A 16,347-nucleotide genomic window follows, 5' to 3' on the forward strand; every position below is an offset into this window, starting at 1 on the left:
ATCATGTTCTAAAAAGTCAAAGAAGGTAACTTTTTCTGGTAAGAATCTTATTCTTTAAGGAAAATCATCAAAATCAAGGCAGGGAGCAGCCTGTCACAGCTTTAGTCAGGGTGCACAATAGAATGAGAGAGAAAGATGTAGGAAGAGTAACAGAAAACAATGAGACAAGATGCTTGGCTAACTCTAGGAGAAAAGAGAAGTGAGACAGATTAATTGGAGAAGAGGATTTCAAATCAGTTATTATTGAGTGTGGGAAGCCTGAGTCAGCGGACTTGAATGGAGAAAAAAGCAAATGATCAAAACGCACAGGATTATGGTGAGCCACTTTGCCCCTTTTTTCCCATCTCCTGAATTGCCACCAAAACTCTTAGCTCAGCACTCTGTGCATATAAACAACAAAAGTATTTATAGATACTGCGAAAGCGACTGCTTAAGATAACTTTTTATTATTTTGTTTTGTTTTATTTTATTTTATTTTATTGGAAAGGAGAATATTGTTTCAGATGACCTTTAACAATATCCACTATGTCTCTAGAGAGATTTATATATTTTTTAAAATATCTAACACATATTTTAGCTTACTTTAAAATAAGTTAGAATAACTTCACAAATTTACAAATTAAAATTATACTCCTAATGGTAGATAAATATTAACCTATAGATTTAGATACAACAAAATGTTTGTAAAGTCAATCATATACACAAAAAAATCCCTGCTTTTGTAAGCTGAAGTTTCAAATGGTCTCAATTTCCACTTCATTAATTCAACATTTTAATAAAAATATTTTTGCATTCTGATTCTAGGTAATTCTATTGAGACCACTTCAATCCAATGCTTTATCATGGCTTTGGGTAATCTTTATCCCCAATAAATCAAACACCGAATAGGCTCTGTTATTTTCTATTTTAACAAGGTTTTTATTGGTTATAGAGACATCTTACTTTGCTACATAAAATTTTTAATTAGGTAACGCAGTTTCCAAAACTGTTGAATAACATCTTGAGACAATTTGCAAAATTTATCATGTTCATCCCTCTCATTAACTTGTAGTTTAACACCAGTGTTCCTTATGCTTCCTATGAAATAATAGTGCATATAAAATGACTTGAATCTAAGACTAAAAAGATACAAACTTTTTAACGGTGAAAACTACCACTGCGGTTTACAGTGTTCAGCTGAGCATTTTATCAACTGACTTCCTGTGTTACGTGCTCCTCTGGCTTACACTGCCTAACATGAACTTTGGCTCAGTATGCATTTGGGATCTCTCAAAGCCAGCTCTTAGAAGAAAGGGGACAGTGTAATAAATATTATTTTAATAGACATTTAAGCAGCACCTATTTATATCTTTAGTGATTGCAATGGCCCGAAACACGTCCATGAGTTCCATGAAGGTCTATGGATCACAATAAGGTTACACCGAGTCAGAGCAGTATCAGATCGCACTGTCCTTGAAGGCAAAGGTGCAAATGAGACCACTCATGTAAAGTGTCTCCAGTGTGTCTAGCAAACAATAAGCATCGATTGTTGATGATGATAAAGATGATGATAAATGTCTACTCGGTGTTTGAATCTTGCGATTTACCAGTGCAGTGCTATAGAAGCGGTCCAATTCAGTACCCATAAAGACATACTAGAGATTGTGTCTGGATTAGAGAATCAACTGGAGCATGGTCAACAGCAATGCTGTTCTCTGTTCTGGTTTCTCTTCCTCTGGGGATGACACTGATCACCAGTCATTGTACCCCTCCCTCCAGAGACTGGAGGAGCCTTTACAACCCCTGCTACGTGGTGTCCAAGCACCCAAGACTAATTTTTGCTATGCCTGATAAAAGCTATTGTTACTCTAGAGGTTATATCTCAAGGGCTAGAGAGTTTAAGTGACAGTAGGTACAAAAGGATATGAAGTTTAGGACTTGAGAGAACTAGAAAATTTATAATTGTCACAGACCAACGGTGATTCCTTTTAAATGCATACATACATATATACACAAGGGATAAAGAGATTATTCAAAGAAATTATTTACTAAAATGTAGCTGACGGAGAATTAATAAGTAGTATGTATACAGATTATATAACCACAAGCCTTTATCCAAAACTCTGAGGTCAAGTGTGTTTAGAAAAATACAGTATTAGGTTATCACACCATTATTATCTACTACCTTCAGTATACTCTGGGGTTGCATTCTACAATAAAAAATATGAATATTTCTGCAACAAAATGCATGAATACATCTACTAAGTGGTATGAATAAAGCCTCTACATAGCTTTATGTAAGTTTAGATCATATCAGGTCAGCAATTATAGATAAGAATTTGTTGATATGTATTTAAATTTTTTATTTTTATTTTTATTTATTTCTAGGAGAGAGAGAGAGAGACAGAGACAGCGTGAGCAGGAGAGGGTCAGAGAGAGGGAGACACAGACTCCGAAACAGGCTCCAGGCTCTGAGCCCGCAGTCAGCACAGAGCCCAACGCGGGGCTCGAACCCACGAACCGCGAGATCATGACCTAAGCGAAAGTCGGACGCTTAACCGACTAAGCCACCCAGGCGCCCCTAAAAAAATTTTTTTAATGTTTATTTTATTTTTGAGACAGAGAGAAACAGAGCTTGAGCGGGGAAGGGGCAGAGAGAGAGGGAATCACAGAATCCGAAGCAGGCTCCAGGTTCTGAGCCGACAGCACAGAGCCTCACGTGAGGCTCGAACCCACGGACCGAGGGATCATGACCTGAGCCGAGGTCGGCTGCCCAACCGACTGAGCCACCCAGGTGTCCCTATTGATATGTATTTAGAATGGGATAATAGGAATAAGATTTTAATGTATTATGTGTAAGAGTAAAGTCGNTTTTAAAAAATTTTTTTAAATGTTTTTATTTATTATTTTTGAGAGAGACAGAGTGCAAGCCGGGGAGAGGCAGAGAGGGAGATACAGAATCCCAAGCAGGCTCCAGGCTCTGAGCTGTCAGCACAGAGCCAGACATGGGGCTTGAACGCACAAGCTGCGAGATCATGACCTGAGTTGAAGTCAGATGCTTAGCCAACTAAGACACCCAAGGGCCCCTGGGCATTTTTTAACACTGTGAAAAAATATGAATATAATACGAAATATAGATTTAGTCTCTGCCCCATGTTCCTGACACAAAGTTACTAAAACCCCTGTAGCTTCCTGAGGAGGGATTGTGGGAACCTGAGATAGCCAATTGTTTGGCAACCTGAGGTTTCTGAGTAGTGTCTGAAGTGGGAGCAGTTTTGTGGGACTGAGTCCTTGCCTGTGAGACCTATGCTAACCCCAGGCAGTTAGTGTCAGAATTGAATTAAATTATTGAACACTCAACTATTAACCCAAGAGTTGGAGAATTGGTGGTTGGTGTGAGGGAAAACCCCACACATTTGGTGTCAAAATGGTCTTTGGGTAGAGAAACAGTATTCTTTAAATCACTATCCTCAAAAACACTTTGTGGTAAGTTTGAGAGTGGTGCAGTACTCTGGCCACGAAACTATGTGGAAAAAATTACTTCCTAAATTATCTAAGTTCTACATTATATTGTCTAGTGCTTGAAATTCAATGCCCTAGTATACCTTCAGAGAGAAAGGAAGAGAGAAAATCCCATGGTTGAGAAACTCTCATGCTTTCAAATTTCCTCTTTATCATTTATGATTTAGAATGTGCATAATGGAGTTCCACATCTGATGTGGATGAATAGCTATTGGACCTAATCTTCCCACAAATAACAATTATAAATACTAGATGAAAAAAATGATGACTCAGAGCCAATTTAAGGAGGCTTCCATTAGCCAAAGATGAAAGAAACTATTTGAGCCTCTTATCTTGGCAATGTATCCAAACCTATCAAATGTGTTTAAATGAATGTGTTGACTGCTTTTTGATATCCAGGAAATAAAGAGGTAGTATTAAGCATTCATCTTTTCTTTCTTGAAAGAACTATACCACTGGATAGCCAAATGATGGATAAAGGAGAGTATGTTCCCATTAATGTATTTAATGTACATTAAAATGTACATTAAATGTACATTTAATAAAAAATAAAAAATGTAAAAGAAAATATGGAATTAAAGCATACACATATATATGATTTTAGGAAACAGGAATGCTTAATGTCTCTCTCTGTACACAAACATAAATAAGTTTAGTGCCTACATATATGTACATATACACACATACTTCCACTTAATGCCTTAATGTGTATATCTGTATATAGATAGATATCAAGCATTCATGTTTACTGACATCATAAAAAAAGACAGAGGAACATAGTCTCTTCTCATAGTTAGAGTGATCCTTTCAAAATGCAAGTCATATTATATCCTATCGCTGGTCAAAATCCACAATAGCTCTCAATTTTCTGAAGAGTAAAAATCAACATCCTTCCAAATGTCTGTAAGAACCTACAAGAGCTGTCCTTGAATTAGCTCCTTATATAATTTCTCTCTCTTGATTATACTCCTGGTTTAGTGCTTTCCTTCCTATCCTTTAACACTTGAAGTGTGCTCCAACCTCAAGGCCTTTGCATTGGCCGTATTTTCTGCCTGGAGTGCTCTTTTCCCTTATTGTCACACAGCTAACTCTCTTGCCTTTTTCAAATCTTTGCTCATAAGTTATCTTCTCACTGAGGATGATGGTGGCATCCCATTAGAAATTACATCCGGGGCTCCTGGGTGGCTCATTCAGTGAAACGTCCGACTTCAGTTCAGGTCATGATCTCACAGTTCATGAGTTCAAGCCCCGTGTCAGGCTCTGTGCTGACAGCTAAGAGCCTGGAGCCCGTTTTGGATTCTGTGTCTCCTTCTCTCGCTACCCTTCCCGCCCTCATGCTCTGTCTTTCTCTTCTCCAAAAATAAATAAAAACATTAAAATAATTTTTAAGAAGACATTACATCCAACTCTCCTGCTTCTCCTTCCAAATGCACACCCCATCTGACTCGCTCTTTATTGTTCTAAGGCTCTTATCATTACTAATACTCCCTACCATATTATTAGGAGTTAAACTGCACCCCCTCTACACACACCCCACAAGAGATATGCTGAACCCCTAACCCCAGGACCTCAGAATGTGAACTTATTTGGAAATAGGATCCTTGCAGGTGTAATTAGTTAAATTAAGAGGAGGTCTTACTGGAATGGGGGCAAGGGTGAGGGCTATTCCAACAGGAGTTGTGTCCTCACAGGAAAAGGGAAATTTGAACAGAGACATAGGGAGAATATCATGTGATGATGAAGGCAGAGATTAGTTCCATGCCTGCAAAACCCATCAAAGCCCACTAGCTAACCCTGAAGCTAGGAAGAGGCAAGGAAGGATTCGTCTGTGAGTCCTCATTAGAGTGTGAGCCTGCAGACCCATCGATTTCAGATTTTAGCCTTCAGAACTGTCAAACAATAATTTTCTGTTGTTCTAAGCCACCCAGTTTGTAGCATTCTGTTAAGGCAGCCTTGGGAAATGAACACGTCTATCTATATACTGTATCATTACTACCTGATTCACTTTGTATTGTTCTTATTGTTTATTGTTTATTGTTTGTCCACCTGCCACTGACCCCCCTGCTTCCAGAAGGTGAACATAAAACAGCAGGAATCTTTTTCATTGTCATATCCCAAAGCACCTACAAGAGTTCCCGGTACGCTGTAGGTACTCAGTACTATCTGAATGAAGTAATCCTCATATACATTCCTTCATCATTTAATCATTGTAGTTGTTCTTGGTACATTTCTCAGTTTTTGATTTGTTTTAGTGTTTCATTACAGTAATGGACAAGATAGCTAGCAGGAATAACATAAATAACAACTAAAACTCAATTGAACATCTCTTTTTGAAATAAATATTTAAAAATAATTATTTAAAGAAATGATGTTGATTGTTTACAATTTCATCTCTATTTATTTCCCCAGGCCATGCTTTGTGAAGATGCTGTGGAATAAGCAATCAAGTCAGATAGCAGAAAACAATAGGAGAATTAAGATAATCTGCTCCTGAGCAATAGAGAGTTGATTGGACATTAGTTGTTTAACTCTCTAACCAAGTCTCCATGAAAGAAATTATTATTCATAGTAAACCTTCCAAACCATTAATTCCCCCTTAATAACATCTACCCACCAATCCGGTCAAACTTCTTCAACTTTCAATTATTAAGAACATTCAGGGGTGCCTGGGTGACTCAGTCGGTTGAGCATCTGACTTCAGCTCAGGTCATGATCTCAGTTTGTGGGATCAAGCCCCATGTTGGGATCTGTGCTGACAGCATGGAGGCTGCTCAGCATTCACTTTCTCCCTGTCTTGTCCCTTCCTCGATTTCTCTCTCTCTCTCAAAATAAATAAACTTTAAGATAAATAAATAAATCCTCCAAATTAGTTTATCCAGTTTAACTAAACTCGTCTCTCAGCATCCATAAAATCTGTGAAGTTTGACAGGTATTGTATTTACTAACATAATTCACTCTAACATGATAAAATACTTCCCTATATGTTTATTATATTTGCACTTATCAGTGAGTTCCCCTTCCTGCTATAGCCACTAAAATAAAACCTTGAAATTGACTGTTCTAGTGAAAATACCTATTGCTTTTATTTGTCTATTTATTTATTTATTTATTACTTATTTATTTATCCTATTGCTTTTAGAAATAGAAGCCATTCTTCAGCTTAGACGTTTTGGTTTTGATCTAGGTTTATTGTCTAACACACTCGAATCTAAGCACTGATGAGGGAGGGGAAACAGATTTTCAATCACAAAAGCTTCCTTTTCCAAAAGCTAGTCTTGATGTTCTGAACATAATTTTACTGTAAGGTATAGTAAAAAGAAAAATTAAAATATTATATTCAGGGAACAATCTTTGTAGGCAGAAAGAAATAGAGGCCCTTAGAATTTAAAAAAAAAAAAAGGGGAGAGAAAAAAGAAAAGCAAAAGTGAAAAGTTGTTTCCCTTTTTCTGTGGCCACATAAAACCTTGGGGAGATGAGATAGATCAGAGAGAAGCTAAACATAGAGGGGACTGTATCGAGTTTCATATGTGAAAATCTACAAAGACACTGAAAAGCAGGGTGTTTTGTGGTGAGCCCAAGATAGATAGGACAGCGCATAGTGTTTGGGCAGAGAAGACCTCAGTACATCCATGCTGCCTGCCTCAGTACTCAGTGATCTACGTAAGGAACAGAATTTCATAAGCTTGCAGAGTTCTCGGTCAAGAATTTAAAGTTTTCCAGCAGTCGCCAGACTTGGCAGGCACAAGACCCAATAGAGCGGACAGCCTAGGCTCAGAACAAAACGGAGGGCCTGAGGGAGTCCCCGTGCAACCACACAGTCAATGCAATGTCAGCAGGGGTGGAGGATTCCGGGGCCGGACTCTCCGCTCCTGACCTTGCTGAGAGCAGATCATACAGTTACACCGGCGTAGGTAACATGGAGACCAGGCAAGACAATTACTCCTCAGCTGGAGTTCAGTAGGAGTGAGCTTGGGGCACCGTGTGGACCAGCACCATTTTCAGCTTCCCCCATGTGTAGACAACATCTAGGGAAGGAGGTGGAGGGGGTGTGAAAGAAAGTCCCCATAGAGGTTTTAGATTTTCAATAGATTAAAAAACTACCAGAACTACCTACTCGCAAACCTAAAATGTTTCTTGTTTTGTTTCATTATTTTCCCTTGTGAACAGAAATCAATACAGGGGAAGTTAAATCAATTGTAGGAACTGAAGACAGCAATGTCCTTTTGCACCTATGAGCCATATGTGAAGATATTCAGGGGGTGCCTGGGTGGCTCAGTTGGTTAAGCATCCAACTTCGGCTCAGGTCATGATCTCACAGTTCGTGGGTTCAAGCCCCGCGTCGGGCTCTGTGCTGACAGCTAGCTCAGAGCCTGAAGCCTGTCTGGATTCTGTATCTCCCGCTCTCTCTGACCCTCACCTGCTCATGCTGTCTCTCTCTCTCAGAAATAAATAAAACATTTAAAAAAAAGATATTCAGTTATTTTCAGGGGCTCAGTCTTAAAAAAAAAAACTAACTGAAATGAACAAAAAGTTTCCATTGTAAAGTTTGGAGAGAGAGCGTATGAGACCTCGCTACCAGAAAAACACAAAGTATATGAATCATTTTATACCTTGGCCAAAAAATTAACCTTTTTTTTCCTGTGGATATTTTAAGTATTTTAAAAAATTATTTAATATTTGGAAATACAGATACCATTTACACTTGACGTTTTAGATTATAAAAGACAATAATGAAAATAATCTTGCTTTGATAGTGTTAATGTGGTATAAGACTAGAAGAGATTTAAAATCTACTTTTTTTGGTAAATTAATTGTGTATTACCAGGACGGTGGGAGTAAGTGAACAATTTGAGCAATTATCAGGAAGAGGAAATAAGTGTTCTCCTGTCAAAACTGTACCCAATGCTTATAATTATAATCATGACTTGGGCATACATCTGTCATTTATGATGATTTACTGAGCATACTAAATGTTTTCGGTATCTTCACAAACTAAACATTAAGAAGGCTGTGAAGTAGAATTGAAGACAAATAGATAATATATAATCCTCACATTTGAAATTAAATGATCCTCAGGAAAAAGATTTTTGCCCATAATAATTTTCAACAAAAAATACCCAGTTGGTTCAATATAGCTTTTATTTTAAATAAAAATTATAATTTAATTGTTTACAAGACAAGATTAAATGAAAGTTAATATAACTTTTATTTTAAATGAAATTACAGAGTGTACTGACACTGACTTTATGTAACTAAATGAACTCATCATATTATATAGAACACATTAAAACTGTCTTCCATATGTTATGAACTGACATTCAAATCCGGAACTTTTATACATAAATTAAATTTCACGTTACTAAAATGTGTTTACTGTACATAAAAGTTATTGTGAATATGTTTAGGCGATCCCAACATTTGTTCTTTCCCTGGTAAACATTCGGGATTATGACATATGAAGACATTGTATAAGGGAAATTAAATCAGCTTTGATCCCATTATTAAGAAATCCATACAGAATAGGATTCAGACAACAGGACATCATGCCTAACAAATGACAGATGCAATACACCAACTTGAAATGCCTATTTGAAATAAGGTTATCATTAAAATCAGTTACCACATGGAAAAGGTGTAGTGGCATCCAGCTAACGGCAAACACCAATATCAATATGGTTAGTCTATAGAAAACACTTCGAGATCTCTTTTTTATCCTCATGATCGAACGGTTTACTCTCATTTCCTGAACATCTGAGTTTTCTTCAGGTTTCACCTCAAAGCAGGTGGGGACTCCTGGTATGAACTTGCTGGATGAAGAGAGCTGACTTTTGACAGACCCACTGTTTTCTGGAAGCATTCTTGAATGGTTCTCTTGAGGAGGTCTTGTTGGAGCAGGTAACACGCACGCTGTCTTCTTGCTGTATCTTCTTCTGTGTTTTCTGATGAAGGAATAGCTCCATTTATGGCTGCCGGGAAGTTTCACCTGAGGCCCACTCTTTTTGAATGGATGAAGAGTTAAGTTGATCATCTCGTTTTCTTCCAGTTTGTTTTCTTGGTTGGACAACCCACAGCTTATACTCCTGCAGACACTGGTATGACTTACAGTTAGACACACCAAGGGCAGAATATACTGAACTAGCAATAGAGAGATAGTAAAAGCAATTCTGTATGAATCAGATGGCCACGATTCAACGCACAAATACCTGCTGCTCAGCAATGCGGAGCCAAATGTTTCCTGAAGTTCCACCAGACTGTGAAACACTGGAAGGGGAGAACAAATTGCAAAACCTAGTGTCCAGACAGTAGCTATCAAGAAGTAGCCATGGTTTGCTGTTAAATTATTAGATATAGGATGTTTTATCATATGATATCGGACAATGGCAATTGATATTAAAATTAAAGTTGAAACCAGGACTGAAACACATTGAAGAAAAGGCATAATATGACACATGACTTTGCCAAACATCCACTGATCCAGCAAGACAGAGGTCAGTGTGAAAGGTGAGCAAAACAGCACAACCAAGATATCAGAGAAGGCCAAATTTCCTATGAGGAAGTTTACCGTAGTCTTCTGATTACGCTTTCTCATGAGTGCCATTAAAATAAGGAGATTCCCCATGAAACCAAGAAGACTTACAAATGTATAAAGTCCAATCAGAAAATACTGCAAGTCATCTACACTGCTTTTGTAGTCATCCCACATTGGGAAATCAGAATTCCGAATGGCAGCAGTACTGTTCTCAGTGGCAAATGTCTTGTTATAAAAATCCTGGAGCTCTAAATCCATATTCCAGTCCTGCTTGGAATAAAAAGACATTAGTTACCAACTTAAAAAAAAATTACATGACCGCTACAAATTAATCCACTGAGAGGGAAACTAAATTTTACACTTTGCTCCTGTTACCTTATTAATCTCCTAAAAAAGTTTTGTGAGGTCTTTAACTGGTTCTAAGAGCAGAGCAAATATCAGCCAATAACAATTATAGTAAATCTAAGTCTGTCATCACTTCTGTGGTGTGTTAACTGGTGTTAAAATAGCAGACCTTGTTTTTTAAATTTATGTAGATATGATGAAAGGGAAGGAAAAGGCAAATGTATGTAAGAACTTCAGGATACCTAATTTACAGCAGCTCATTACTATTTTTTATCTAGTCATCGTGCCTACGTATGGTGTGGTCACATAATCTTATCTCAAACACTTCTTCGTTTCCAACCTCAATCAAGGTCAAACTTAAAAGTCACCTATCCTAAAGTACTCCTTTGTTTACTCAATTGGATGTGAAATCCTCTTTGGAACCCCCACACTGCTCTGTTTATAGCTGTCTGATGCTACATGTCACAGTTTGCTTTGTTATGCAATTAAAATGCATAGCAGTCTCTCTCATTTATTTATAAACAACGTAAAAGCGGAAAGTCGCCCTTTATTCACTGTGGCATCTACCATAATACATGGCCCAGGAAACTTCACTGTTGTGGTTGGTAAATAAATATTTATGGAAAAATGAAAAATTCAAACAAATGTCTAGTATCTGAAATATTATCTAGTTCAAATTTAAGCATCTCATTACCCCAGGATTTAGATGTATATAGTAGGCACTTTATAAATGTTTACCAAGCTGTACTGTTGACTCTGTGTGCACAATACTGGATGGCAAAGTCATTCCATGATCAATTCTTAGTCCTTTAAGATGGGCCAGATTATCATGAATTAGGACAGCCACTGGCCAGCAGTCTGCTACTGTTTAACAAATTTGCCTGTTTATTTTTTAACTTAAAAGTTGAAAATAATTTTCAGCTTTAAAAAGATTGAATGCATTCATATGGTCTCAAGAAAATTTATATCTTAAAGTTAAATGTAGAAGTAATATTAATATCATACCCCATAAGTTTTTTCATTTCAAACAAAATTAATAATGTAATATTATTAATAGCACAATGGTATTTCTTATTTATTACTACCTATTAGAAATTTGCCAGCACTGCCTGATGAAACACAAAACTGTCAGTAATATATCAGTAAGAGGCCAAAGGGACTTCTCCTCTTTTTTCTTTTCAATTTTTTAAAGGTTTATTCATTTTTCAGAGACAAAAAGAGACACAGAGTGAGGGGGGAGGGGCAGAGAGAGAGAGGGAGACACAGCATCCAAAGCAGGCTCCAGGCTCTGAGCTGTCAGCACAGAGCCAAACACAGGGCTCAAACTTACAGACCGTGAGATCATGACCTGAGTTGAAGTTGGATGCTCAACCATCTGAGCCACCCAGGTGCCCCGACCTCTTCTCCTCTTTAAAAAAGCACTAATATGTTTTAACAAGAATTTCCTATACAATACTCAGAACAGCAATAGTTAATTAATTCTGATGAATATAGTGTTATAGAGATCCTTATAAAGTACAACTTTAAAAAGCATTTATACTACGTATCCATTTATGTTTATGTACCTATTTCTAGATCTATAGTTGGATACCTATAGTTAAAACTATTTTTAAAATGTACAAATTTAATTAATAGTGAATACCATTATCTTCAATTTGTAAGGGACGTTTAGATCGTGATCCAAAATATTCCCAAATAGAAAATCCTTTCGTGAACATACATTCATTAAAAATAATTTTAACTTCAGGTTTATATAGAGAAGGCTTCAAACAGGATGATACACTCATCATTGTTCTATGAGAAAATTTGAAAGTTGAAGTTTTCCACAACTTCTACAACTGATTCTATGTTGATTAAATTAATTTCTGGTAGGTAATTGCATCCTTTAAAGATCAATTAATTCAAAAGCTTAGGATCTTATTCATTCATTCTTAGACTCTAGCCAACAGTTTATATTGATACTGCCCCAAGGTAAAAGGGGTAACTGCTACAAAAGTTACTCACATGGCCTACAGAATAATTTTATTCATCATATTATCACTTAATGGCCTCCCAGTATCTACTCTGGATAGATTAATGAGCTTCTAATCAAAGTAGCCTTGACTGGCCTTTCTGCCTCATTTCCTGGGTTCTGATAACCCTTGGTTCTGTCTACCTTGTTTATAATCCTATTTGTACCTATAACACGTACAGGTTGTTACTGTGTATCCTGCTCAGTTATTCTTCTTTTGACTCACTTTCTTGAGACAATCCTTTTTGGTTGTAGGTCTGTGGTTACTTATTGTCTTTTCTACTACCAAGGTAAGGACAAAAGAGAAATTGGATAAATGATTCTACAATGGCTTTGTGCTTTCTAGGGACATGTAACTGGAGGATGACACTCCTTTAAAGTAAAATACTACTTTCCAAAGTTTTTTGAAGGAAGAAGAAATGCAGCACAATTTGTGGTAATAGAAACAACGTGATTTTGAGGCTTAACTTGAGATTGTCTCCAATGCAGTGGCCGGTCTTCTCCATTAAGTTTTAATGGAGATGAAGGAAAATGTCTTCATTCTTTATATGATAGTGCTGGTGCTTAATAGAGTTATGTTGTACATAGAGGATGCTAAGTAAACACTTGTTAGTAATCACTTAAGAAAACAGTTTAATTTTTCCCAGCTTTAGAATAATAGAATTGAAGCATTTTGGAAATACAGGAAAATTTAGGATACAGTGTGACTATATGTGTATGTATATGTATATATAGATGTATATGTCTCTTTATACATATATGTATATGTAAAAAGACCCAAATAAAATAATCGAGACCCAAAAGACTCTTTATACAAATATGTATATGTATATGTATAGAGACATATACATATATACAGTAACCACTGAAATTAGACAGGTTTTCAAATGGTCCTAAAATGAAATGAGGAGATACATCCATAGACAATGGTGATAGCTTAGCACTTTAAATTTTTAAATGAGATATCTTCAGTTATAAAGGCTATCACATAATCAACATAAAACTAAAATAGCAAAAAATATTTACAACATGTTTCGATTTAAATGTAAAAGACATACATCAGATTGTAGCATGTCACTGCAATTTTTCTATAACAATACATGTCCATAAAATCCTCAATTCATTAAATTATTTAAAAACCACTGCCTTGTCAGTAAGCAGATGAAGGGAATGCCGTCCTGAGTATTCACTGAACACAAGGAAAACTGAGGGCAATACCTCTTATCCTACTTTCTTTAAAACATTTTTTAATGTTATTCATTTTTGAGGGACAGAGAGAAAAGAGCACAAGTGGGGAAGGGGCAGAGACAGAGACAGAGACACAGAATCTGAAGCAGGCTCCAGCTGTCAGCTGTCAGCAGAGCCCAATGCAGGGCTCGAACCCACGACTGCAAGATCATAACCTGTGCCATAGTTGGATGCTTAACCAACTGAGCAACCCAGGGGCCCCACTTCTTGGCCTCCTTTAAAAAACTCTACTTTAAATACAATTTTTAAGGTGAGGCTCCTTTTATTAATGAATAGCTAAGAAAGATTAGTTGTTCCTTCCTTTATTCATTCAACTGGCATTTATTGAACATTTGATGTGCTAGGTGCTCTGCTAGGCTCTGGCATACGGGTAGCAAATACAAGGTACTACATGATAATATTCCCAGGAGTTAATTCAAGGTTACACAATGAGTAATTGTAGACTGCAAGTACCTGAGATATAAAAGGCCCTACATGGATTATGAATGAATGACATTCTCCTGATTGCTAGTGATGTACTTTTCTACTACGGCATGAACACTTACACTCTTGCTGAAAATCGTGGATGCTTACTTGTACCTATTGATAGATTGATAAATTATCATTTTTTTCTTATGTTTTTTCCCGTCTCCTCACATTCACTCATTTAACATTCATTCATTTTATTCTGGTGTGACTGTGCTAGTCTTACTCTAACACAATCCAATCCATCCCATCTAAACACAAACATACATATAACACCTAACTTGATGCTCTGCACTAAATTAGCATTTTGTGAATCTTTGCTCCAATGATTTCTCACAACGAGAGATATTGCAAATGGGGGGGTGGCGGAGGGGATGTTTCTTTAAAAGTGCCCTCTTGTAGCATGGGGGCCAAGGGCAGCCTCCAAGATGGGTCACACACTGGCATGCAGATTATTTTGAGCTGAAAATAATCAAGATCCAAAAGACTCACGAAGAAACTGACCTCCCCATCAACTGCCTAAAAAATTTTAGATAGCAGACCTGTACCCAGGAAGGAGTTATGTATAGAGATCTCTTTTTATCTAAGAAACCTATCTGTATCACAAGGCAAACTTGGTTTTCCAAACATCTCCTGCCCTCCTGCTAATGGCTTTCCTCCCTTACCCCTCTCCTTAGCCTAGGATGACATATATACCTCATTTTGCCTGTCTTTGGAATTTCCATGTCTGTGTAGATTCCCCGTAAGTAGGAAACTAAATTTGATTTTCTCCTGTTAATATGTCTCAGGGAAATTTAATTCTTGTTCCAACTAGAAGAACTTTGGGCAAAGAAAAATGTCTTCCTCCCTGACAGTAGCCAGAGGATATTTTAAATAGTAGGAAATCGTTGTCCAACAAGATTTGTCCTGTTTTTTTTTCCTTTAATTGAAAATCAAAGGTAGAGGAACTACTTTAAAATGAAAGAAAAAAACCCCACAAATGATTTCTTTTCTTAAATTTACCCTTTCACTTCCCAGAAAAACACAATAAGCAAATCTGTAATGAAATGTAAATCTGTTTAATCACGATCTGCTTTTCGACAAGTGTTATAATTATAACACTGTACAATCCAGGGCAAAATAATACTTTACACATAATAAAAGTAATGCAATATCTGTACTTTTCTTCATCTCAGAGTGCTAAGGAAATTATGAAACATAACCAGAGATAATGTTTGAAAAATGAACTATTATTTTGGAAGAAACTTGATACTGAGTGAAACCTTTGCTGGGCTTACTTATGAGCTTTTCTTCTCTGCATCCAGTTTTATCGCTCACCATCAGTTTCCAGGCTGCTACATCCAACTTTAACCTTCACGGTAAAAAGTGGAAAAAAATATAAAAGTTCTTCCTCAAACCGTGGTGACTGTGAAAAACCAATGTCTTTGTAGACTCACTGTAATTTTCCGATATTGTAATTTTCTTATAAAAATTGATCTATATCTGACACCCAAGACAAACGACATCTTCCCAATAGACTTTAAGTATGTGAGATAGATAGTTCTTAAAAAGAATAACAGGGGGGACTTCGGGGGGAAAGTCAGAAGATTCTAAAAGACAGCTTATACATTCAAATAAGGCTCCTTTGTTAAGGTAATTTCTGTCTTATGAAAATGCACATCTTTTCACAGAGGATGCCAATAACACACAAAAGAATAAAATACATTAAAAAAATTTTCCTCTAGCAATGATAGACTATCAACTATTGCCGATTTTGCTATGATCCTGGAACAATGGCGAGATTCCATGTTCTGAAATATTCCCATGATTTATTTTTAAGGCTAGAATCTGGCAAAATTTGAGTTGGAAAGATAAATACAGCTCTGCTCAGCTGACAAACACGCAGGCACGCGCCACCCTCCCCTCTCAAGTCTAACAGCAGAGTTTCTCTTCCCTTGAGAAATCTGAAATTTAAAATTGCACTCGGTCTCAAAATTCTGCTGAGAGCCTCAGGCTATTCCATGATCTGTGGCCAAGTCTTCCGCCTTTGATCCAACACGACGGTTCAGTTCCTTTAAAAGATAAACTAAAGGCCTGTGAACTTGGGGATAGAAATTCCCCGTCTGTGGAATTCAGGGTGTATGGATGTCTGGTATTGCTCGCATTTGTCGTATGAGGCCACCTTGCAAACAGGAGCGCAAATCCGGGCGCGCGGCTGCCTCCGGCTCCGCGGCCAGCTGCGGGACCGCGCGGCAGGTGGACTGCGCCC

The 16,347-nt window shown here is 37.1% G+C and overlaps 1 protein-coding gene across 1 annotated transcript; it reads right to left on the reverse strand.

Annotated features, from left to right (window-relative positions):
• Positions 1–8,734: 8,734 nt before the first annotated feature.
• NPY5R (neuropeptide Y receptor Y5) lies at positions 8,735–10,318 on the reverse strand. The gene has a single exon (XM_077752756.1). The coding sequence runs from the start codon at positions 10,316–10,318 to the stop codon at positions 8,948–8,950; it is 1,371 nt and encodes a 456-aa protein (XP_077608882.1). The 3' UTR covers positions 8,735–8,947.
• Positions 10,319–16,347: the final 6,029 nt, after the last annotated feature.

The sequence above is a fragment of the Crocuta crocuta genome, unplaced genomic scaffold (assembly GCF_008692635.1).
Source record: "Crocuta crocuta isolate KB4526 unplaced genomic scaffold, BGI_CrCroc_1.0 scaffold346, whole genome shotgun sequence".
Taxonomy (NCBI): Eukaryota; Metazoa; Chordata; class Mammalia; order Carnivora; family Hyaenidae; genus Crocuta; species Crocuta crocuta.